General features: G+C 43.9%; 1 protein-coding gene across 1 annotated transcript in view; it reads right to left on the bottom strand.

Moving 5' to 3' along the window:
- FLII (FLII actin remodeling protein) overlaps positions 1 to 25610 on the bottom strand; it is a 44404-nt gene that overhangs the window by 9806 nt on the left and 8988 nt on the right. Inside the window, exons 2-17 of the mRNA XM_072597078.1 lie at positions 24094 to 24204; positions 23860 to 23931; positions 21557 to 21637; positions 14959 to 15044; positions 14131 to 14292; positions 13931 to 14034; positions 13100 to 13275; positions 12638 to 12795; positions 9008 to 9092; positions 7484 to 7631; positions 5876 to 6009; positions 2734 to 2946; positions 2031 to 2210; positions 1246 to 1328; positions 1057 to 1131; positions 731 to 814 (exon numbers count right to left, since the gene is read on the bottom strand). Of these exons, the coding sequence (XP_072453179.1) occupies positions 731 to 814; positions 1057 to 1131; positions 1246 to 1328; positions 2031 to 2210; positions 2734 to 2946; positions 5876 to 6009; positions 7484 to 7631; positions 9008 to 9092; positions 12638 to 12795; positions 13100 to 13275; positions 13931 to 14034; positions 14131 to 14292; positions 14959 to 15044; positions 21557 to 21637; positions 23860 to 23931; positions 24094 to 24204 (1952 nt within the window). The remainder of the gene's footprint in view (positions 1 to 730; positions 815 to 1056; positions 1132 to 1245; positions 1329 to 2030; positions 2211 to 2733; positions 2947 to 5875; positions 6010 to 7483; positions 7632 to 9007; positions 9093 to 12637; positions 12796 to 13099; positions 13276 to 13930; positions 14035 to 14130; positions 14293 to 14958; positions 15045 to 21556; positions 21638 to 23859; positions 23932 to 24093; positions 24205 to 25610) is intronic.

Consider the following 25610-nt stretch of genomic DNA (forward strand, 5'->3'; position numbering starts at 1 on the left):
TTCTTAACCTTTATTTTTGTCAAGGATCCCTTTCTCAGTGTGGTGAACCCTATGAACCCCTTCTCAAAATAATGTTTTTTAAATGCATATAAAATAAAATACATAGGAAACCTAACAATGGAAACCAATTTTGCTGAAATGCAGCTGATCGAAATGGAGGCAGCTAGGTGGTTCAGTGGATAGAGCACTAAGCCTGGAGTCAGAAGACCTGAGTTCAAATCTGGTCTCAGACACTCACCAGCTGTGTGAGCCTGGACAAGTCATTTAGCCTCTGTTTGCCTTAGTCCACTGAAGAAGAAAATGTGGCACACCACTCCAATATCTTTACCAAGAAAACCCCACAGAAAGTGTGGTCCATGGGCTCATGAAGAATCAGATGCAACTGAATGAATAGTAACAACCAAGTTATCTAAATATTATAAGTTCCAAGTTCACAGACTCCCTAAAATCTATCCAGGACTTCCAGTTTAAGAAATTCTAACTTAAATATTAATAAAACTCTTCTAAGGAAAAACCCAACCTCTGTCTTGTGGTGATTAAGGAAAAAAAGGCATCCAGACCAGCTCAGGGGACAGTTCTGGGGCCAGCCAACAGGGGCCAGGTACAGGAAAGAAGGTAGAGAGTAGAAGAAGAGCCAAATTCAAGGGGAGGCTGGCATGAGGATCCTGATCACCTCCCAGCTCTGCTTCTAATGGGGAAGGTGGGTGGGGACCAGGGGTGGCCCCTGTACCTGGCTTTGGTAGAGCCATTCAGGGTGGCTTGGGCCCCTCTCCAAATATAGATGTCCAGCCCATGGTCCAGAAGGAAGACAAACCTGGAAACAACAGAGATGGGAGTCTTAGAAGATCACCCATCACCACCCCCCATTTCCCTCTACCCACCTCACCCTTGAGCCAGATGAAACACACTGGAAAGAGAAGCCCAGCGATTCAGGCACTAAGTATGGTTTAAGAGCCCCGTCTCTAGGCTCTCCTTCCACTAGCACTGGGGGCCAGCTCCATCAGTGGCCACAGGGAACTTAGCTGAACCCCATCTCTGGGAAATTAGAGGACTCACCGAGGATCTAGGGAAGCAGCCTTTAGGGGCACAGGCTCCAATTTAATGTTCTTCTTTCCAAAGACTCGGTATAATCTGTAGGACTCAATGGTGGGAGAAAGCTCAGCTGGCACACCAAGTGGCTAAATCCCCCACTAGGCAAACCCACCAGAGCTTCCTCTGTCTGCCCCACCTACACCTCACCCTCACCTGGTGACATAGTGTGTGTCCTCAACAGTATAGAAACCACTGGCTGTGCCCCCCTCAATGTAGGAGATATCATGATCAAACACCTGTGGAAAGGGGAACATTTACTGCCGTGGCCTTGAAGCCATGGCCCACTCTTGGGACGCTATCCTAGTGGAGGGAGGAAGGAGAGGGCCAGGGACATGATAGCTAAGGGATAGGTGTGTATGTGTATTGTATATATATATATACATGTGTGCATATATGTGTGTGCGTATATGAATGTTTCATGAACTAGGAGTGAGAAGAGGAAAGAGTCAGGGATATATGTATGTACATGTGTGTGGGGGGGGTGTACATGTATGCATGTGCACATGAATGAGTGTTTCATGAACCAGGAGTGAGAAGAGGAAAGTCAGGGACATGATGGATAAAGGATATGTATGTGTGTGTGTGCGCGCGCGCGTGCACATGAATGAGTGTTTCATGAACCAGGAATGAGAACTGGAAAAGAGTCAGGGACATGATGAATGAGAGTCTGTACGTATATGCACGTTTGTGTGACAGGGACATAATGAATATGATTCTCTGTGTGTGTGTGTGTGTGTGTGTGTGTGTGTGTGTGTGTGTGTGACACATGTATATTCACAAATGGGTGTGTTTCATGAACAAGGGCCAAGTATGTGTACTACAATGTGAATGTGTTTTAATGTAAGGGCTTAGCAATAGTGATGGCGGTGGGCAAAGGGAGAGGGGAGGTACCCTAGCAGCTTAAAAAGAGCATTTCTCCTCCCTGGGCCAAGACATGCCTGGAGGAACTCCTCACTCTCGTCGCCCATCTCCTCTCGGATGGTTCGGCATTCGGCACCCAAGTAGTTCCGAAGGTTGACTGCATGGATGGCTGAACAGGCTTTCTTGTCCAAGGTGGCTTCCCCACCAATCCAGTAGTAGATCTCCCAGTTCAAGGAGCCGCTCTCATCCAGGTATGTCTATGGTTGGAGGTGGGTCCTCTGTCAGTCACAGTGGGAGCCAAGCTAGGCTCCATACCTGTCTATGTGGAATCTTCTTCTCCTCCTTCCCTTTCCCACTGCACCCCCTGCCACCCCTCAAGCACAACAGCTTAATGAACCATCCCAGGAGACCATGTACATGTGTCTTCTTCTCTATCTTCCCCACCAGCCTAGGTGCTTAACAAATGCAGGGATCAGATCTCCTGGGACTTGGTGCTCCTTAAGAGCACAGGAGGGACTCTTCTTGTAAGATGTCAGCAAACTGATTCCTTCTCTTGCCCCAGGTATCCCTCTCCTTCCCCCTCCAGGCTGATTTCCCAGCCCATCTCTAGAAGAGTTATCCATCATCCTCTCTAAGTCCCTTCCCCAAGGCTGCTTTATACTTCTGTCCCCTGGATGACCTCCAGCTTCCTCTCCCCTCCTGCCTCAAGTCTTTCCCATTTCCCACCTTCTCTCTACCCCTGCCACACCCCCACATGCCAATCCTACAGACCGCACTAACCTTTAACACAATGTAGCAGTCGGCCTCATAGAACCGGCCATGCAAAGCTTCATCCACCATGGTGGGAATGAAGTTCTCAATCTGCCAGATGGTGAGTCCTGGCAGCTGACCCACATCTTCTGTGAAGAACTCTGAGTAGTCCAGAGGTGGCTTCTCTAAGCCCTGATCCCAGCGTTTGGCTTTGGTATCTGACATCTTCACATCTGCATTCTCCTGAGGATTGAGGGAGGGGAGGAAGTTAGGGAAAGACCTCTACCCGGCTGAAATATGTGGGTCAGGGCTGGGCTTTGGGGCCACCTGGACGCCCTGGATACCCTCTGGGTACATGTTAAGAGACAATGCAGTCCAGGGATGTACTCCTAAACCCTTCTCCTCTCTCCCCTTCCCTCTCTCCAGTCAGCCCAGAGCTCTCACTGAACCTTACTCATCAGTCAGTCAGTCAACAAGCATTTATTAAAACCTTACTATGTGCTAAGTGCCAGGGTAAAAAGATGGAAAACCATGGTCCCTACCCTCAGGGAACTCACATTCTAAAGGAGGAGATGACAAGCAAATAATGATGAATAGGGAGAATGGGAGGTAATCTCAGAGGGAAGGCACTGTGGTACATTCATGTCAGTGTCTTTCCTCCCCTACGAAAATCCTAGATTAGTCTTTCATTGTTAAACAGAAATCTAGCTGGAGAGATCTCAGAGGGGTCAGTATGGCACAGCAGAAAGAAAACCAGATTTGAAGATTTAAATCCCAGGTTCAGACTTGGGTTCAAATCCCAGAGCTGCCGGTGTGACCTTGAATACTTAACCTCTTTGGGCCTCAGTTTTCCTTCTGTGTAAATGGAAAGGGATAGACTAAATGACCTCTAAGGTCTCTTGGGGCTCTAAGTCTATCAATACTGCCAGTCTAACCCACACCTAAACAAGAATGTCCCCAACAATATCCCCAGCTTGTCATCCAGTTTTCCACAAAATACAATCTGGTTATTCTCCGAACTGCAGATGAATCTAACTGCAGTCCTTTGAGCACACAAGGACCCCCATTAGGCCGATCCTAAAACCTTTCCCAGTGTTGTTTGCTTGACTTTATAGTTATAACAAGGGGCTGGTTTTTGTCCTTTTCAATCAGTAGAAGGGGAGAAGAGAAAAGAGAGAAAATAAATGCTGGCAAATTGAAAAACGTTTTTAAAAAAATAATAAAAATAAAACCTCTACTCCTCACTAACGATACAAATTCTTTTGAGCCTGGTTCAACTATCGGTTCTAAGAAACCTTCACAAACAACTCCATCCCCTGGTGTTTTCTCTCTCTGCATGCCTGCTGGTCTTTCTCTATGAAGCCCACAGCCTAACACAAAAATCACATTCTGTTCCCTATCGGTTTGCATCTTAGATGAGGGCTGTGAGGTTCAGAGGGCAGGGACTGCCTTCTCCTGTCTCCTTCACACTGCCCAGAGGTTCAGTAAAGGCTTTTGGTCAGTGAAGTCACCCAGAGGTTAACTGAGCTAGGAACACGGGGAAATTAAGCTGTATGAACCAAACAGGACACTGGATCAGGGTGTCAGATCTGGACAAGATCTAACGAAAGCAGAGGATGAAGGGAGGAGATACGTTAGGAAAAGTTCTCACAGTTTTGTGGAAGCCACTGGGTCAAACAACTGAATGCTCAGAGACCACTAAAAACTAGGGAATTAGGCCTTACATTAAAAGCCTGGATACTCTCTTCTAAACCTCTTGACAACATTCTCTTTCCTCCTGAGCTACTTCTTTAGCTTGACCCCTGTTTCTGGGAAAGGATCAGTGACAGACACCCCACCCTCTGAACATGTGCCGCTCCATCCAAGCAAGGGTTTAGTGCCCTGAGTCCCAGAGGATAAAAGGCACACCTGCCTGTGCTGGGCTCACATTCCATCCAAACTGGCTTAGGGCTGCTTCCTAAGAGTGACATTCCATCCCTCACCTTTGGGCTCTTGCATGGGCTGCGTGCCATGCCTGGAATTTTTGTTGTTCAGTTGTGACCAACTCTCTTGGGGTTTTCTTGGCAAAGATTCTAGAACAGTGTGCCATTTCCTTCTCTAGCTCATTTTACAGATGGCAAACAGTTAAGTGACTTGCCCAGGGTCACACAGCTATTGTCTGAGGTTGGACTTGAACTCATGAAGATGAGTCTTTCTGGCTTGCCACTGACATGCCTCGAATGATCTCCCTTTTTCAATTTTATCACCCAGCTTTCTTCAAGACTCAGTGTAATGTTAATGCAAGATTAATGGTGGGTGGGGGGAAGAGTTAAAGATCTTACCCACCCATTAACAGGCCCCAATACTTTGTTAATTTCCATTGAGGCACTGGGTCAGAGGTTTGCCCTCCAGCTCTGAAAAGTGTATAAATACTCAGAGGTGAGGTTTTACTTAGGGGCTCACTCACTGGAAGTGTTTGTTTGGCCAGATGAGACTCTGGATAGCTGGAAGGGAGTCTGCCGGCTTTGAAAACTCAGATGTTGGTGCTTCACTGTCTGGTAACTGTATGTATGTAATGGTCAGACAGTTGGATCTGTCTGTGATCTGTGATGTGTGTACTGCTTAGGGTCAGACAGTTGGAAGGCCTGTCTGTTGGTCTTCATTTCTCTCTTGTATCTTCTCTGTTGATGAATATAATTAAAGAAGATTGCTGATCCCCCAAAAGCTGCTTTCCTTTTAGAAAAACAGATCTAAGAACCTGTACAGCAGGCCCTCCTGTGTATGCCGGGGTGTTTGCTGTTACATTCTTTCAGGAAGCATCCTAAAGGCCTCTTCTGATTTCCCTGGACATGAGTGCTCCCTCACCCCTGAAATTAGGTTGCATTTTTTCTTTTGTACATATTATGTATTAACTACAATGTTCCCTGAGACCAGAGACTTTCAATTTTTGTCCTTCTATTTCTAGAACTCAGCACAATGTCTGGCAATAAATATACGATAAACACTTACTGAAATGAACAGGTTATAAACCTATTGATAGCCATAAATTCAAACCTACATACTCCAGACATATAAGTTCCTTATTTCCCATGTGACCCAGGGCCTCCTCCCCCGGATTATGAAATCTGTGAGTTAGAGGGTAGGGAAAGAAGGTAGGAATGGGGCCAGGTTGGAATGGGATGATTTTTCCTACCTCCAATTTTTTGTTCTTCTCCTGAGCCACCTCTGACATGCCCTTTAGCACTTGCTTTGCTTGGTCATCCTGGGCTGAATCTTTACGCCGACGAAGGCGCATCTTTCGAGCCAATGGGTCCTTGGGACCACTCCCTGAGGGGCAGATGAGAAGCATAATTAAGACTGAAGGCAATATCTCACATCCTTCGGATTGGCTAACATGACAGAAAAGGAAAATGACAAATGCTGGAGGGGATATGGGAAAACAGGTACACTAATACATTGTTGGTGGAGTTGTGAACTAGTCCAACTATTTTGAAGAAAAATTTGGTACTATGCCCAAGGGCTATAAAATCTGACCCAGCAATACCACTGCATCTCAAAGAGGTCAAAGAAAAGAGAAAGGATTCATATGTACAAAAATATTTATAGCAACTCTTTTTGTGGTAGAAAAGAACTGGAAATTGAGGGGATACCCAACAATTGTGGAATTACTGAACAAATTGTGGTATATGATTGTGATGAAATATTACTGTGCTATAAAAAATGACAAGTAGGATAGTTTCAGGAAAACCTGAGAAGACTCGCATGAAGTAATGCAAAGTGAAATGAACAGAACAGGATAACATTGTACACAGTAACAAACATACTGTTAAGGATGATCAACTGTGAAAGACTGCTCTGATCAAGATAATTGAGCCCAGACAATTCCAACGGACCATGACAAAATGCCATCCACATCCAGAGAGAGAACTCATGACGTCTGAGTGCAGATGGAAACTTTTTTTTTTTTGCAACACAGCTAATGTGGAAATATTTTGCAAGACTTCACATGCATAATTGAGATCCCATGGCTTGCCTTCTCAATGGGTGGGGAAAGGGCTGAAGGAAGGACAGAATCAGGAACTCAAAATTTTAAAAAAATGAATGTTAAAAATTAAAACAAAAAAAATGAAGCGAATGACACTCAGGTCCTGACAGAGAGGTGATGGGCGTAAGATGTACCAGGAGCCAGACATTTTTGGACGGGGTCAATCTAGAATGTTTTGCTTGACTATACAAATTTGTTATAAGGGTTACTGTTTTTGTTTACTCCTGGGGGGTGGGGAAGGGAGAGGAAAAATGCTTGTTAATTGAAAAAATTATAATTAGAAAAAAAATGGAGAAGGAATATGACTTTAGTCAAGTCCTACCCCTCTCAAGACTCTACCTCTATGAGGGAAATTGGCCACTTCTGCCCACACCACACAGGGTGTCCCAAATATCTCATGACAGAGAAGTGATGTCATCTATAAACGAGACACACATTTTTGGATGTAACCAATGTGGGAATTTATTTTGCTTGATTAGGACGGAATGTTACAAGGGTTTTGAATATCTTTCTTTTTTTTCTGAGGGTGGGATAGAGTGGGAGATCTGGGGGGAAAAGCTTAGAATTTTAAAATTCTTATCTATAAATCTATAAATCCATCCTTTTTCTAAGGCAGATTAAGCACATTAAGACTTAGGATTTACACTGACTGCTCTATCCATTCTTGGTGGGGAAGGGAAGGGAAGAGAAGGGCGGATGTCCTTGCCCCCTCCCTGTGCGCCACGCTCTGCCCCAATAGAGGGCCCAGAGACCCACCTGCGCCAGCAGCAGCCACAGTAGCAGGAGAAGCACCTGCCAGGCGCAATTGGTTCTGCAGTGAGAAGTCAATGTTGTACCATTCAGAGGAATGGTCTGTGGGCTTGGGGGGCATCACCAAGTTGGGGTTCTCTCGCACATCCAGAACCTAGTTGGGAAGGCCAGAGGACATGAAAATTATAATTACAACCATAATAGTCAGCACTTATATGAGACTTTAAAGTTTGCAAAGCATTTTACAAATTTCATATTTTATCCTCATAACAACCCTAGGAGGGAGGTAATATTATTCTTATTTTACAGATGAAGAAAGTGAGGCAAATAGAGGTCAAGTGACTTGCCCAGTGACTTCACAGAACTATTAAATATATGAAGCTGGATCTAGATTCTGATTTTCATGACTCCAGGGCTCCATCCACTGGATCACCTAGATGCCTCTATTTTTAGCAGTGGAAAGATGCTCCCCACTCTCAGTCTGGTTCATCAGAGTGGATTTTAACCCTAACCCTCCCAGCCAATCCTAAGGAGAGATGGGGTGAAGTAGGGGCAGGAAATTCAAATACGCCACCCCAGTGAATTCAAACAATCCACAGAATGGGCTGGATCCACAACTAGCCCAAACTTCAGGTCCAGTCAAGGAAGACAAGACTTCCCAGAAAAACTCCTCTCTACCAATAACTCACTTCATTAACCCACTTCCATTAGTATCAGAAGCTCATCATTCTCATCTAGTAGAGACAAAAGAGACACTCAGCAACTAGGGAAGGCTAAACTATGACACGTGAATCTAATGGAATTACTGAGAAAGCAGAAACAGTAAAGATGAAGCAGTTAGGGAAGCCAAACAGAGGCCATCTGAACACTGCTGGACATGCACACCCATAAAGGAGCAGACTTCCAGAGGGTAAGGGTAAGGGTAAGTCATTTTTCAGTCTTGCCCTACTCATGGTGACACCATTTTGGTTTTCTTGGCAAAGGCAGTGGGATGGTTTGCCACTTTCCTCTCCAGCTTATTTTACAGATAAGCAAAGTGAGGCAAACAGGGTTAAGTGACAAGCCCAGACTAGGTAATAAGTGTCTTAGGCTGGATTTGAACTCAGGAAGATGAGTTCTCCTGGCTCCAGGTCCAGCATTCTTCAGCACTCTATCCACTGCACTACCCACAGGTATATCTAACCAGGATTCTATAACATTCTCTTCTGTTATTTTCCCAGAAAGATACCCCATTTAATAGAACAGAACACCTTCTTAAAATCTGATTGTGGAGTTGAACACCATCCAATGACAAACAGTTTCAGGAAAATAATTATGAGTAGGGGGAAGAAGGCTAATAATAAGATCCATTTTAAAGAATGGGTAAAGTGACTTGTCCAGGGTCACAGTCAGAGGGAAAACTATCTTCAACTCAAACCCAAACCTTCTCACTCCAAATTCAGTGTTAAAACAGGCACCAGGCCTTGGCTCCATGACCAGCATAGACTTTTGCTAGATTCTGACCCTGCCAAGCTCACGACCAACACTTACCTCTACTTCCGTCAGGAAGTGGATGGCCTCAGGCAGGGTCACCAGTCGGTTCTTGTTCAGGATCAGCTTTTTCAATTTGGCACATCTGTGGGAACCAAGCAGGGCTGACCTCAGAACAAGGACTCTAGACTTGTGGCTCCCAAGTGCCCCAGAACAGGGGCTCTGGGTCTACTGGGATGTCACTGGTCATATGAAGCATCCCCTAAAGCAAGGATTCTAACCATCCCCAAAAGAGTCCATGGATAGAGTTTAAAAGGTCTTGTGAACTTGCACAGGAAAAAATTAAATCTTCTGCTGCTCCTGTGGTTCAATCATTTGTCAATCGTGTCCAACTCTCCATGACCCCATTTGGGATTTTCTTGGCAAAGATACTGAGGTTTGCCATTTCCTTCCTCAGTTCATCTGACAGATGGGGAAACTGAGGTAAACAGGGTAAAGTGGCTTCCCCAGGGTCACACAGTTAGCAAGTGTCTGAGGCTGGGTTTGAACTTGGGAAGATGAGTCTGCCTGACTCCAGACATAGCACTCTATCCACTGTGCCTAGCTGTCCAAAAGAATAGTAATTTTGTAGTTGCTGTTGAAGCAAACAGGATTAAGTGACCTGCCCAGGGTCATGCAGCTAGTAAGTGTCTGAGGCCAGATTTAAACTCAGGTCTTCCTGACCGTAGGCCCGGCTCTCTCTCCACTGTGGCACTTCCCTGCCCCCAAGTGAAATTCAGTATTTCCTTCAATTATTGGAAAACATTATGCTAAGAAGGGGCCCTAAGACTTCACCACTCAGGCAATCGATAAACATTCCCTGTGTGCCAGGTTCTATGCTACATGCTAAAAATACAAATGAGCTCATTATCTAATCTAAATTAGCAGCACCCATCAAACTGTCAAATTTCATAAATTTTATGACACACAAAAAATTAAGAAGACCTACTCTAATGAGTCCTTGGGTAGGAGACAAAGAAATCTTACCCATCCAGCCACAAGCTTCTCAGACAGTCAGGGCCATCTGCTAGAGGATGACAGCAGCTCCTACCCCAGTATGATACCACTGCCCTCCCCACCTCCAGCCTTTCCCCCAATCCTACCTTTGAGGAAAAAAAATGGATTTCTCTTTTGTCTAAATTTAACGTACTCTATTGGTTTGATGGTTTAACTTAGTTTAACATGTTGTTTTGGCAGTAAGATGGTTTGGCTACTGAAAATATAAATAAATACAAAACCCTATTTTAAAATACTGGGTTGTTCAATCACCCCAAAAGGCTGTGAGTTGATAATGGGGGCAGCTCGGTGGTACAGCAGATAGAGCACAGGGCCTGGAGTCTGGAACATTCATCTTCCTGCATTCAAATCCAGCCTCAGACACTAGCTGTGTGACCCTGGGCAAGTTACTTCAACCTGTTTGCCTGTTTCCTCACCTGTAACATGAGCTGGAGAAGGAAATGGCAAATCACTCCAGTATCTCTGCCAAGAAAACCCCACATGGGGTCAGTAAGCGTCGGACACAACCAAAAAATGACTAAACATGAGTTAATAACAAATAGCTTAAGGTACATGCAGTTTGGATTCTTATTTTAATGAAAAAAACTGTACAGTAGAGGTATTGGGAGTCTGGCGTCTACCAGATTAAAATGTAATTGGAAAATGTTTGACAAAATAAATAAAATTACAATACAACATAGATAATGTTAATTTGTGGTTTTCTAAATCAATATTCAGACTCTAAGGGATTCCTTTCTGTTTGAGTTTGACACCACTACTGTATAGAACCCAGCTGCTATGAAAAGAAAGAAAATAATGAGAGTGGGTAAACTTAAGAATTATCTATTATCATTAATTCAGTGAATGTGGGAGCAGGTGGAAATGGACCTGAGATTTTACTAGTCTAGGGGCAAGGGTTAACTTGGGGTTAGTGAACTTAAAAAAATTTTTTGGATACCTGCATTTCAATATAATTGATTTCCTATGTAATTTTCTTTTATGCATTTAAAAACATTAATTTGAGAATAGGTCCAAAGGCTTCACCAAACTGCCAGAGGAGTAAGTCCATGACACCAAAGAGGTTAAGAACCCTGCTCTAGGAAAATTCTATTGAAGAACTTCCTTTACCAACAAATAGGACAGGTCAGCAAATTGTCCAGAAGTTAAGAATTTTACTTACATGGTTAACTTCTATTTAACAGGCTTACCCAATATCAACACAGCAAATATAAATCAGGACTGAGGATTGCAGGTCTAAATGTTCTGCCCGATATCATTAATTACAATAAAACTATTTTTTTAAACTAACGACAATAACGATGATGCCACCTTATAGCTACATAACGTCTTCTTAGTTCCCAAAGAGCTTTCATACATTATATAATTTGATCAGATTCTCACAAAATCCCCATGAGCCACTTGGGATGGAAATGATCAGTACAACCGTAGAGTTAAGAAACCAAAATCTCAGAGGTTTTTTTGCCCAGAGGGCTTTTTGCACAGGTCACATGGCTATAAATGGCAGTGGTGACTTTCTGGAGTATCCCAAGATACCAAGTAGGCACAGAGTATTAAATTGGAGTAAGCTTGTGATTTCTTCAGAATAGGGAACTCCTTCTACCAACGCAGTTTGGCACCATCTTTGTGATGCAGTCTTGGAAAGTTGCCTTGGGGCACTCACTGAGAGGCTAATAACTTGACCAGGGTCACACAATCTGCATGTGTCACAGGGAGAACATGAATCCAGGTCTTCCTGCCTCTAAGGATAGCTCTCTACCTGCTATACCATACTGCTTCCTTACTACTGCTCCTGCTAGGAGAAACCAAATAGCCAGCATAGCCTGGACCTCAACCACTCAACCCTTTAAGCAAGATGGAAACATCAGATGTCCAACGCACTCAGAAAAGGAGACACATACCCAAATTCATCATGAAGTCTGAAAGATCTGAGATTGGGACACCAACCCCTACGTCAGAAGAGTGGCAAGCATTTGACTAAACCAAGGGGTTCTCAATATTGCCAGGGGTACATGAACTTAGAGGAGGAACACCTTTACATCTTTATTTAACATAACTGGTTTCCTTTTGTATTTTATTCTATGTTCTGCTAGGTTCTGATTAGTGCAAATGATGAGTGGTCACGTATTCACATCTAAATTGTTGGAATTTAGAATGATGTAAAATATGGTCATCGGTCCAGGTCAATGAAAATATGCTGCACAAATTCACATAACATGATCACTTTACAGGATTCATTATTAGCACCGATTGAGTCCTGGCTATGTTTAAAAACACTGATTCTGAGAAGGGGTCCACAGGTTTAAACAGATTGTCAAAGGGGTCCATGACACAAAATAAAAGTTAAGAAGAATTCCTGCAAAGGTCACAAGCTGAATGCCTTTAGAAATTGGTTTTTTTTAAACCATTAGCCTTAGTCCCCCTAGAGGAAAGAAAGACAAAACAAAACAGATTTAGATTATACCAAGAAGACTGAGCTAGACCTATATCTCAAGACTTGAGACACTGCGATGAGTATCCCAGGCTGGTTGTGAACTATCCTTCCCTAAGGCCTGATGGTTTCTTAGCTGAGCTTTTTAAGAAGAAAGAGGGATTAAAGCACTTTTCCTCACCCAGACCCTTACCCCAGCCTCCTACCTGCACAGGCTCTCAGGAATGAGTTCCAAGTTGTTGTTGGCTGCCATAAACTCCTCCAGGTTGGCCAGCTTGCCAATACTGGAAGGGATGCCATCAAAATCCACCTTGTTGGAGTTCAGGTATAACTTTTTCAGCTTCGTCAGCTTGCAGATGGCAGACTAGAGACAAAGAACTCTGTCAGGGTCAGGCTTGTGGTCCACTGGGACCATACTCTCCCTCCCTCCCAATTCTCCTACCACTTCACAGAAATCTTCCTTGTGGGAAGTGGATAATATATGTTTCTCCCATCCATTCTCTACTTCTTTCCCCCCAAGGACCACAGCCCCAGGTTATCCCCATCCCATCAGACCACATGGTACCATCTGCTTTCCATTTCCCAAGACTATGGCCCACATCCCTTTCTACTCCACTCCCCAAAAGGTACTCACAAAGGCCTAGGTCAAAGATGCACAGGCCACTTACTGGGAGAGAGGTGAGCTGGTTTCGGGACAGATTCAGTGTTTCCACCTGGACCCACTGGTCAATGCACAGAGACAACTCAGAGATCTGGTTGCTACTCAAGTTGAGGCGGCGAAGGTTGGGGAGGGTGTACAGGCACTCGGGCACCCAGGTCAGGTCATTGCAGGATAGGTCCACGTCTGTTTGGGAGGGTGACAGCACTAAGAATTTGGCAAAGAAGGGCCACACTTTGGGCAGAATGGGAGGAACAGATTGGAAGAGACCCAGAGCTATCCTCTAACAGCCTGGGGCCTCACCATGAATCCAACTCCAATAAACCTTTCCCCTGGTGCAGGATAGGTAGGGGGAAGAAGGCTTCAGGACAGTCAAGAATGCTGAAGGAAAATCTCTCTGGAAGCTTGTTCCCTCAATGACCTCCTCAGGCCAGGTGAGCCTGGCCACAACCCCTCTGGCCTAAACCTAACACTATGCATTTGTTTTATAATTTACAAAGCACCTTTATACCTGCCATCTTACTAAATCCTCAGAATCCAGACCCAGGCCATAGCAAATCAGAGGAGCAGAAATGAGGATCTAGGTCAGGGATAGGGAACCTTTGGCCCTCTAGGTCCTCAAGTGTGGCCCTTTGACTGAATTCAAACTTCATGGAACCAATCTCCTCAATTTGTTCCATAAAACTTGGACTCAGTCAAAAGATCGCACCCACGTGTTCTCTACCCCTGTTCCAGGTCTCTGAATTCCCAGTTTAGGTTGTTATCTGTGTGTCTCCTCCATTCACCTCTCCCTCCCCATCCTAAGGGCCACTCTGACCCCCTAGACAATCCTCTGCCTCACCAGCAAGGTTGATCAGGCCCTCCAGGCTGGTGGGGAGATTGCTCTGGGTGCGCTGGGTGTTCCGGAGGTGCAAGGTCTGCAGGGCTGTCATAGCAGGGAGCTGCCTGGATGGGGAAAGAGGGGAACCATGCAAACAGTAAGAAGGGGAAAGGGTAGGGCAGAGGGTGCGTGGGTGGGAACAGGACCAGGGGAACCAGTACCTGAGCTGGGCATGCATAAGGGGATTGTTATTGAGGATCAGCGTCTGTAGATGCACAAGGCGCCTCATCTGGGGGGGCAGGCTCTCCAGCTTGTTGTCACTCACATCCAGGTACAGCAGGTCAGTCAGATTGATGAAGAGCTGATTGGGGATGTTATCGATGCTGTGGGGAGAAAGGGGGAGGGGGGAAATCACAGCTCACCTCATCAATCTATTTTTTAATTCTGCCCCTCACCAAACTCACACTGTCCACCCCCCCATCCCTAATTATCCTTATTATTAACAGTCTATTAAAGCCTGGCTTCCACATTCCCATCCTCTTATCAAAATGATTCTTTGAACTTTAAGACACTATCTCTATTGAAACACTCCCATCTATCCTCCACTGTTATTTCAGGGGGTCTTCATACCTCTAAGTCATCATAGCTTAAGAGACTAAATGCTATATTCCATGTTATGAGACCTGAGTTCTAGTATTAACCATGACATTAAATTCCCCATGAGATCATGAGCAGGTCACTTAACCTCCCTAGGCCTCATATGTAAAATGTGAGGCTATTAGATCACTTCTAAGGCCTCCCCCCACTACTCCCAAAGTCTGGGTTCTATCACCCCCTCTTATCAAAATGATTCTCTGGAGCTTTGGGATAGCAACACTCTCACCATCCCCCACCACTGCTGATTTTATGTGTGTGTATGAATATATATAAATAATCATAGAAAGGGTCCCTGGGTCAGCCTCAGGCCAGGAAGGGCAGGGGTGGGGAGGAAGCTGGAGATTTCTTCCCTCCCTGTCTTTCTTGCTTCCCTGTGTGACTCAGGTTGGCACCTGTTGTGACTGAGATTGAGCACCAGCATGTTCTTGGCATTCTCCAACTCCCGTGGACATTCTGTCAGCTGGTTGTAGCTCAGGTCCTATGGGTCAAAGGCAAAGCAGAAGGTAAAAAACAGGAGCCCTGGTACCTCCTGCAGCTAATCCTGCTGCAGGCGAGCCTCTATTGTACAGAACTGGGAGGACCCCTTAACCAGGTCCATCAATAACAGATCAGAAAATGGGACAAAAATTGTACTGCCCCATCTTGGACCTAAAGAAGAAATATAGGAGCATGTCCATCCTTGCAGCACTGGGGAGCAATGGTCCTCAACTGATAAATGGTCAAAGGATAGGAACAGGCAGTTTTCAGATGAAGAAATTAAAGATAGCTATAGTCATATGAAAAAAATGCTCTAAATCACTATTGATTAGAGAGATGCAAATCAAAACAACTTATCACACCTATCAGATTGGCTAATATGACAAAACAGGAAAATGATACATGTTGGAGATAATGTGGGAGAGTGTTCCAATTCATTGTTGGAACTGTGAGCTGATCCAGCCATTCCGGAGAGCGATTTGGAACTATGTCCAAAGGGCCATAAAAATGTGCATACCCTTTGACCCAGCAGTACCATTTCTAGGACTGTATCCCAAAGAGATCATACAAATGGGAAAAGGATCCACATGTACAAAAAAATATTTGTAGCAGCTGTCTTTGTGGTGGCCAAGAAATGGAAACTGAGGGGATGCCCACCAATTGGGGAACGGCTGAAGAAGTTGTGGTATATGAATGTAAGGGAATACTATTGTGCTATAAGAGATGATGAACAGGTGGATCTCAGAAATAATTCTTTAGACTTATATGAACTGATGCTGAGCGAAAGGAGCAGAACCAGCAGAGCTTTGTACATAGTAACAACCAGTGTGCGAGAACTGTTTCTCACAGACTTAGTCCTTCACAGAAATGCAAGGACCTAAATATTCCCAAAGGACTCGAGGTAAAATGCTACCAACATACAGAGAAAGAACTATGGAACTGGAATGCAGAATGAAGCAGAATATTTTCTCTCTTGTTATGTTTAGTTTTGCTTTTCTCATGGTTTCCTCCATTCATTTTAATTCTTCTGTGCAACATGACTAATGTGAAAATGTGGTTAATAAGAATGCATGTGTAGAGCCTATATAAGATTGCATGCTGTCTTGGGGAGGGGCGAGAAGGAGGAGGAGAAAATTGAAAACTTATGGAAGTGAATGCTAAAAAGTGAAAACAAGTAAATTAATAAATTTGGGGGGGAAAAAGAAAGAAAGCAGCAAATGAGCTGCTTTTTCCCCCTCCCAAATAATGTTTTTAAAAACTAAAGGCATTCATCTCAGAAAAAAAAGGGGGGGCAATGGGTGTGGATTGTTGAATACAATGCCAGCTTTGGTCACAGAGTCAGCTGGTTTTTCTTAAATTTTTTTTCCTGTTGTTGGTATTGTACATTCCCTTAGAAAGGGTCATTGGTCAGGGAGAGGGGTAAATACTGAGCAGTGAACGTTTCATAAAAACCAGAAGACAATGATTAAGTTTGAAGAAAGAAAATATTAAAAACAAAGAGTCAGCTGATGAGATCTCTAGTGCCAGCTCTTAAATAACCTACCCTGTGAGACCTTGGACAAGTCACCTCATCCTGGGGTCTCCATTTTCTCATCTGCAAAATGGGGATAGTAACGCCTGCCCAGCATTCCTTATGGGATTGTTTCAAGGTGGGCAGATGTGAAAACACTCTGTGAGAGTGTATGGAGAAATAAGAGATTTGTGGCTGTTATCCAGAAAGTATTTTAACAGATTGTCACAGCTTTTATAATAAAGCCAACCTCAATTACCCAGAAGGCTTAGGAAATACTATGGTATAGGGGTTAGAGTGCTGCATCTGCAGAAGCCTGGGGTCAGATCCTACCTCTGCCTAGCTGCGTGATCAGGGACAAGTCACTTATCCTCGCTACAAGCCTCAAAATCCTCATCCGTAAAACTGATAGAGCAAAATCTACTGTTGTGGTATGTCCTTCATTCTAAGAGGATCACGTCATCAGGAAGGTGATGCCACGATCTGCAGGTGAATTGGACTTTAGTGAGGCAGGGCCTCACTCTCTACTCCAGAGCCATCTGGCTCCAGTGGCAAGATATAGAGCAGAATGACTGGAGATGGTCCCTGATACAGTGGGAGGCCTTGGCCTTTTTACACTCAAGTCTTTCCAAAGTCTCTGCTGGACCAAGGCAATGTTCATTCAGTGATTAAGGCTAGGTAAGAAATGAGGCAAAGAATGTCTCTTTTACCTAGTCAAAAACCTCTTGGGTTCAGGCCAAAACTGAAATAATGCACTTACTCTAAGCCATTAAAACCCAAAGAATGACCAAGTGAGGCTTGGGCTGGGACCTACTATTGGCCAAGCAGCACCTAGGGTCACACAGCTAGTAAGTATCAGAAGTCACATTTGAACTCAAGTCTTCCTGACTCCACGGTAGCTCTCCATCCTATAAGGAAACTCCCTCTACCAATGCAGTCTAGCACCTACTTTGTAACTTATAGTCTTGGAGAGCTGCCTTGGGGTACTCACTGGAAGGCTAATGACTTAACCAGGGTCATACAATCTGTATCTATCAGAAGTTAGATATGAACCCAGATCTTCCTGGCTCTAAGAACCCAGGTCTTGCTGGCTTTAAGGATAGTTCTCCATCTGCTATACCATACTGCTTTCTTACTACTGTTCCTACCAGGAAGAAGCAAATAGCCATCGGAGACTGGACCTTAACCATTCAACCCTTTAACCAAGATGGAAATACCAGATGCCCAATCCGCTCAGAAAAGGAGGAACATGCCTAAATTTGTCATGAAGTTTGAAGGATTAGAGCTTGGGATACCAACCCCAAGGTCAAAAGGGTGGCAAAATTTATACACCTACATGATAGGGTACCTCTGTGAGTACCAAATGAATGAACAAAAAATGCTTTATAAGATAACACAATATAAATATATATTATATGACAATTATATATGCTATGTAATATATCACAGAACATATAATGCTTTAATATGTTGTCATATAGTATTGTATAATGTATATTATATTAACATACTGATACTATTACAATTATCTTAAAAGTATTATAATTGTGTTGATATTATTTTATTAATATTATTATAAATGTCAGCTATTACTTAGTTTCCTGGTCAACAAAGCATTCATCCTTCTTTGCAGAGGTGGACGACTATGGGGATTGATCACAGCATATACTGTCAAGTCTTACTTAGTTGATATGTTGGCTATGAACTGTTTCTTTTTTTATTACGTTACAGGGGGAGGGAGGAGGAGGAAAAGGAATAGATTCAGAAATTAAGGTAACCAAAAAAGAATTACTGATATCATCTGCTTTTATAAGTGTTCAAAACCCCTTCTTATCCCAGTTCTTGATGCTAAAAATCCAGTTGAGGAGTCTTAAGTCAGGGGTGGGAAACCTGCAGTCTCAAGGCCACATGTGGCCCTCTAGAGCCTCAAGTGCAGCCCTTTTTGTGGCCACAGATGTTCTATAAAGTTTAGATTCAGTCAAAGGGCAGCACTTGAGGCCCTAGAGGGCCACATGTGGCCTTGAGGCCAAAAGTTCTCCACCCCTGGCCTAAGCAACATCAACAAAGCATGAAGAGATTTCTAAAGACCAAGGGCCATTAGATAAAGGTAATTGATTAACAAAGGGAACGTCCAATGATTAGCAAAGAAATCAGCTTGTGACCTATCTAGATAAAAATCGTTGTGCTCTCACTCTGAGTTAGTCAGCTCTGGAGAAAGGAATCAGCTGCTTTAAGACAACTTTGCCTGGTCCCATGGTTATGTAACCACAGCTATGTACCTAGGAGCACTAGGTGGTGCAATGTAGCCAGGTCTGGAGTCAGGAAGATCTAAGTTCAAATCTAGGTTCAATCACATTAGCTGTGTGACTCTGGGAAAGTCACAACCTTATTTGCTTCAGTTCCTTACCTGTAAAATAAGCTGGAGAAGGAAACAGCAAACCACTCTAGTATCTTTGCCAAGAAAACCACCAAAAATGGCCATTAAGAGTTGGATATAACAGAAAAACAACTTAACAGGGGACTGACCAACAACTAGGCCCCTGCTAGCCGCCTCTCCTTATTCATATTTTTGTATTAATAATATAATAATAATAAAATTATGAGTACAGAAGTGGATATATAGATGTATCCCTAGAATACTACTGCACCGAGAACAAATGCTGGAGGCTAATCCATGATCATTTTTTTTTATCTTACTTTACACAGATTTAGACAACATGTCCAGCTGCATTATTAGTCTAGTCAGCTTGTCTAAGATCCTCATGGAGTGCACATCCCTGAGCCAAGCTTAACTTAATAGCTTAGAAACGCTGAGCATCTAATTCTAATCTAATCAACCCCAAGTACTTTTTTGTGAACTCTACCCTTCTGCATTTCTTTCTGGAGTTTGTTGGATTTCTTTTAAGCTAACCTTGTTTGGCCTGTCCTGAGGCAAGTCCAGACCTCCAACCAGAATGCTCTATGTGTTGCATGGATTAATAGGAGACATTTCTGTCCATTTCAAACTCCATTTCAAATACCCTGTGGTTCCATTTGGGACTCGCTTTTCCTATCTTGCCTAGAAATACAACCACAATGGAAAGACCTCACTACCAACAGCCCCAGAAGCTTTGACCTGCTCTGTTTCTGACTTGGTCCAGTTCACCCCTCTTGAGGCATCCTAGTTTCAAAAGGCCCATCCCGAAGGGCTCACCAATACTGATACAAGAGCTAGTTTGGACACCTGATAAGTTCGAGGCCCACTGCTGCTAAGAACTCCGGGAACTCAAGTAATCCCCCAACCTGTTGTGGCTGAGACTCAGCCATTTCAGTCACATCCAACTCACCATGACCCCATTTGAGGTTTTCTTGTCAAAGACACTGGACTAGTTTGCCGTTTCCTCCTCCAGCTCATTTTACAGATGAGGAAACTGAGGCAAACAGGATTAAGTGACTTGCCCAAGGTACCACAGCTAGTAAGTGTCTGAGGCCAGATTTGAACTCAGGAAGATGAATCTTCCTGACCCCAAGTCTGGTATTCTCTCCACTGCATCACCTAGCTGCCCAACTTACAAGCCTTGGCTTCTCCCTGGTAGTAGATTCTATTACTATCCCTGCAGGTAAAGAGAGTACAAATCCATCATAATGAACAAGACATTTAAAAACGAAAAACCTTTAAAAGTTTGGAAAGAGAATTTCCCAAACCACTTAAAAATCTTCCAAACAAAGGGTTTCAGTGGGTTTTGAACCTGTTATTCAAAAGTATAAAGACAAAACCCCTCCTGATACATTTGCAAAAACAACTGATTGACATCAGAAGCTTGCTAGTCATATTTCAATAAAAACTCTTGCATACTCAGTGGCTAAAATTGAAAAATGGGTATTTAGTAAAAACAGCCAATGGTTGCCTTCCTAAAGTATCTGTGTCTGTGCAGTCTGTTTTTCCATTACAATAACTATTAAAATAAAGTACTGAAATAAAATGAACTTAGAATGAGCCCTCTGAGTTACATCACAAAGTGTTAAACCAAGATTCTTTTTAAAAAATGAAGCCTATTCAATTACTTCAACAAAATTAGAAATTTATTATTTATAAAATAATTATTTTATGATTAAATATTTTAGAGATAGCAAAATGTTTTTTGTACCATTAAATTAAAATTTTAAATTCTTTTAAAAATATTCACTCTGTCATCTTTTTAAATGTCCATATTGGATAGGTGATAAGGATTAACATGATAACAATACATATACACACACACACACACACACACACACACACACACACACACACACACACGGTAGTTTGTAATTTATAAACTTCATGTTTTAAAAAGGTTTTTATTAATGGAGTATACAATCAAAAGTCTGGAGACTAGTGTTCTAGACCCTAGTCAGGGGTGGGGAACTTGCAGCCTCAAGGCCACATGTGATCCTCTAGGTCCTCAAGTGTGCCCCTTTGACTGAATCCAAACTTCACAGCAAATCCTCTTAATAAAATGATTTGTTCTGTAAAACCTGGACTCGGTCAAAAGGCCACACTTGAGGACCTGTGAGGCCACAGGTTCCCCACCCCTGCTACATGGACACAGAGAAAGAAAGCGGGCCAGAGTTGGGATGCAATATGAACCAAGCCCAGAACATGCTTATAAGCTGATTTTGTCTTTTATTCTTTTAAAATAACATCCCTTACCTCTACTTGTTTTCCTGTGATTCTCTGTTTTCTCCTAAATCCAAGGAACCAAGAAATTGAGGGTTTATAGGATAGCAGAGTTCTGGGCAACAGGTTTGACACACAATCATTTAAAAACAAAAAGCAAAACCCATTCAAAGGCAATGAGGCATCTCTGCATCACCTACACAGGCTACTGATAGCTTCCCTTTTGCTCCAGGCAAGGCTATGGTTTTTTCCTCTGAAATATACTCAGAAATTCAAATGTTGGGGGTCTGATTTATAGGCTAGTGTAGCTTCTTTGGAGAACCAAACAATCCAGGAAAAGCCTGGAGGAAGTGGGGTTACATACCAGGACGGAGAGATCATCCAGCTGGAAGATGTCATCTGGCACCCCTGAATTCTTCAGGCTGTTGGCTCGAGCCACAATTGCCTACAAAAGAAGAAACATGACTTGGGTAACCTCAGTCTGGAGCTGAGGGATGTGAGACACTCTCAGGAACCTCCAATAGGCTCCTAGGATGGAAAGAAGAGAAGAAGGAAAGGAATGCATTTCTTCTGGGGACCTACAGCTGAATTTGAGGGGAGAGCGGCTTACGGAATAGAAAAAAAAATAGAAACTATCAGGCTTAGGAATCAGGAAGACTTAGATCTAATGGCACCACCTGTAGGTGACTTGCTGTTTGACCTTGGACAAGTCACTGAACCACATTAAGCCTCAGTTTAAATTTTCATCGGTAAAGTGGGGGGAAGATTGGACTGGATAATGTCTAAGGACCTTCCTGCTCTGATATTATAGGATTCTGTGATCATGGTGGGGAGTGGAAGGAAAATAGCATGTGATAAAGCCTCAAAAGAGGACAACTTTTTTTAAAATGAAAATATTATTCTCCAAAGAAACAGAACAGAAAAGACTCACACATAAAAAAACATTCAGAGAAATATTATCCATGATAACAAACGGTTAGAAACAAAACACGCGCCCAACAGCCAAAGAATGAATGACTTATCAGGCTGCAGTATATGTGCATAAAGGAAAGACAAGGATTTAGAAATCAGAGAAATGGGAGATATATGCAGAATGATGAAATGAAGGAAACAGAGCCAAGAGGGCCATCCACACCGTGACTGCAACAAGAAACATAAAGGCAGCACAGAGAGCCACAAAACTTGGATCAAATACAGCGTTCAGTGTCAGCAGAAGTCAGAAGTAAAGCGCACATCTTTCCTCCGTCCTATTATTTAATACAACGATCCAAGTGCAAAGTGCCACGTGTCATCTGTCACAATGACAACAGAAGACAATCATGCTTAACTCTATTTGAGGAAGACACACTGTAAGATCTGTCCTAAAACAAACTATCATAAAAGCACTATCCTGGAAGCGATGTGTGTTGCCATGGGTACTTGGGATCCCAGATCCAGAGGGGACCTGTGGAAGGGCTGGAAGAGACCTCTGGAGCCTCATTTCACAGATGAAGAAGTGAGGCCTACAGCCGTGAAGTGACTTGGCTAAGATCATATAGGCATTTAGCATGAGAGCTGGTATTTGAACCTGCCATCTTAACCATTCCGAGACTTACAGATAATACAACAAATATTTATCGAATGCATACTCTATGTGGAGTGCTGTATTTGGTACTTTTGGGGTTGCTCTCTTTTTTCAGTCATGTTCAATTATTTGTAACCCATTCTGGGGTTTTCTTGGCAAAGATACTGGAGTAGTTTGCCATTTCCTTCTCTAGTTCATTTTCCAGGTGAGGAAACTGAGGCAAACAGGGTTAAATGACTTGTCCAGGATGACACAACTAGTGTTAGAGATCAGATATGAACTCAGGTCTTCCTGACTCCAGGCCAGCGCTCTATCCATTGTAGCACCAGTACTGAGTACTTGGCGGGGGTTAAAATGTTTACAAGAGGGGAGGGATGATGTCTTAAGGGGAGATAATTTTAATAGCTGAAAGACCCAGAAAAATCTGAAAACTCTTTCTATAAGACTGGTGGGAGAATCAGGGTAGACAGAAGCTGGATCCCTCTCCTTCCCCCCACTCTCTCTGGACTACTCCCCACAATCTCTGGGGTAGCTGAGGGTGACACATGCTGCAATCCTGGCCCACAGGAAATCCACCCTGTCTGTGCCTCTGCCTACTACCCCAAAGCCCAGATGGCCCAAGGTGTCATTTTAACTGCTAAAACTTCCTCTTCTTTCCCTGGCCCAGGTTAACAACAATCAGAGGGAGAAGCTCACAGTTCAGAGAAAGCACTGTTGTTGGACATGCCTCCTCTGTTCCAGATCCCCACTGTCCTTCATTCCTGGCTTAAGGGCCACCATCTCCACAAAGCTTCTGCTGACCACCTCAGCCCACTGTGGCCTCCTCCTCCCCCTCCAAGTCACTACTAAAGTCACTGTCTGTTTCACACATTCTAGCACTTGATGAAGCACAACTCCCATAATGTTCCCTATTGTTTCATAAGCATGAATCTTGCTTCTCTAACTATATAGATTATGGGTTCTGCAGGACAGAGACTGCGTGATACCCAATCTCTGCCTCCTCTGTGATACCCAGGCTTGGACATTTGATACAGACTCAGGGTCAGGGCAGAGAGGGCTGTTGGCTACCTCCCTGTGACTCCTCTTCCGGGATGGGGACTCACCCGCAGGCAGGGAAGGCTGGACAGTTCCCCGTGGAGAGTGTTCAGGTTATTGTGGCTCACGGACAGGTGTTCCTGGAGGCAGAATTGAGAGACAGTTCATACAGAGTCTGAGGAGCAGGGGGAGATATGCCTCCACAACCATTCCTTCCCATTCACCCCAGAGATCCCACTCCCTCCACTTGGCCCCTGCACTTGCTCCCCAAGGCCCAAGGAGAGAGTGAGAAATGTTCTTACCAGTTTCTGAAGTGCAGCAAGCTCTTCAGGCAGGTAGCAGAGCCCAGTCCGGTTCAGTTTCAGCCACCGCAGGCTGGTCATAGCTTTTACATGTTCGGGAAAATACCCACCCTAGGAGCAGACAAGGAGAAAGCTATGAGGGGACAAGCTTAGGGAAAATCTGACCAATGCAAGGCCCTCACCCACCAGCCTCGATCGCCGGCCCCCACACCATTTCTAAATAACATGTTCTACTCGTCAGGATGTGGCCTCCCCCTCCCTCCTCCAACCCATCTTGCACACACTCCAACACCAAAGGAGGGAGCTAAAATTAAGAAGCATGGCATAACAGCTTGAAAGCAGTACACTCAAAGTCACGAAGACAACCTTTCTGGGCCTCAGTTTTCTCATCTATAAAATGGAGACAAGAGCACCTGCCTCATAGGATTGGTGTGATGATCAAACAATGAAATCTATGCAAAATGCTCTGCATTAATGAGAACCAAAATTCCTTCCAGTCCAAGAAGAGGAAACATGGTACGGGGAACAAAACCTTGGAGGTAGAGTTGGGATTCTTATGAGCTATATGACCTCTGGCACAGGGGATAGAATGCTGACCCCGGAATGAGGAAACCCTGAGTTCAAATCTGACCTCAAACACTTACATGCTGTGTGACCCTGGGTAAGTCACTTAATTTATATGCCTCAGTTTCCTCCTCTGTAAAATGGGTATAAGCATAGTGCCTACTTTTCAGGGGGCTGTTGTGAAGATCAAAGGGAGATAATAATCGTAAAGGGCTTAGCACAGTCCCTGGCACACACTATATAAATATTAGCAATTGCTATTATTTTAAAAAATCTCTCAAAGCCTCAGTTTCCTCATGGAGGTCACATGACACACTGAAAAGAATTTAAAGTCAAAGGACCTGGTCTCACCTCTGCTGCTTATTGCCTGAGTGGCCTTAAACCAATCATTTCACTCGCTATGACTCACTTTAATTATCTGTAGAGGTTGGACTTCAAGGTCCCTTCCAGCTCTAGGACCTATAATCTATGATCTAACATTCCCCAAAGAAACTCTGTTGCTACCCCCTTGCTCAAAAACCCTCGACAGCTCCCTGTGGCCCAAAAGAATGAAGTCCAAACTCCTCAGCCTGCTGGTCAGGTTCCTCTATAGTCTATCTTTTTTAGCCTTATTTCCCACACTTCCCCAAGATGAACCCTCTGCCCACTCAACCTAAGCCAGCCTTCTCACAGTTTCTGGAAAACATTCTCTCTTCATCCCTTCTCCTCCTGGGGACCCTATCCCCAAAGCTTAAAGTGCTGCCTCTTTCTTCTCCCCTGCTGTCTAAAACCCAATCCATCCTTCAAGGCCTGGCCTAAGTGCCAGGTGCATTGTGAAACCTTCTGTGACCCCTTCTTCCCCATACCCCTTTAGTACCACATTAGTGGATAGAGCACCAGTACAGGAGTCAAGAAGACCTGAGTTCAAATCTCCCCTCAGACACTTGACACTCACTAGCTGTGTGACCTTGTGC

This window comes from Notamacropus eugenii, chromosome 3, assembly GCF_028372415.1.
Source record: "Notamacropus eugenii isolate mMacEug1 chromosome 3, mMacEug1.pri_v2, whole genome shotgun sequence".
NCBI classification, from domain to species: domain Eukaryota; kingdom Metazoa; phylum Chordata; class Mammalia; order Diprotodontia; family Macropodidae; genus Notamacropus; species Notamacropus eugenii.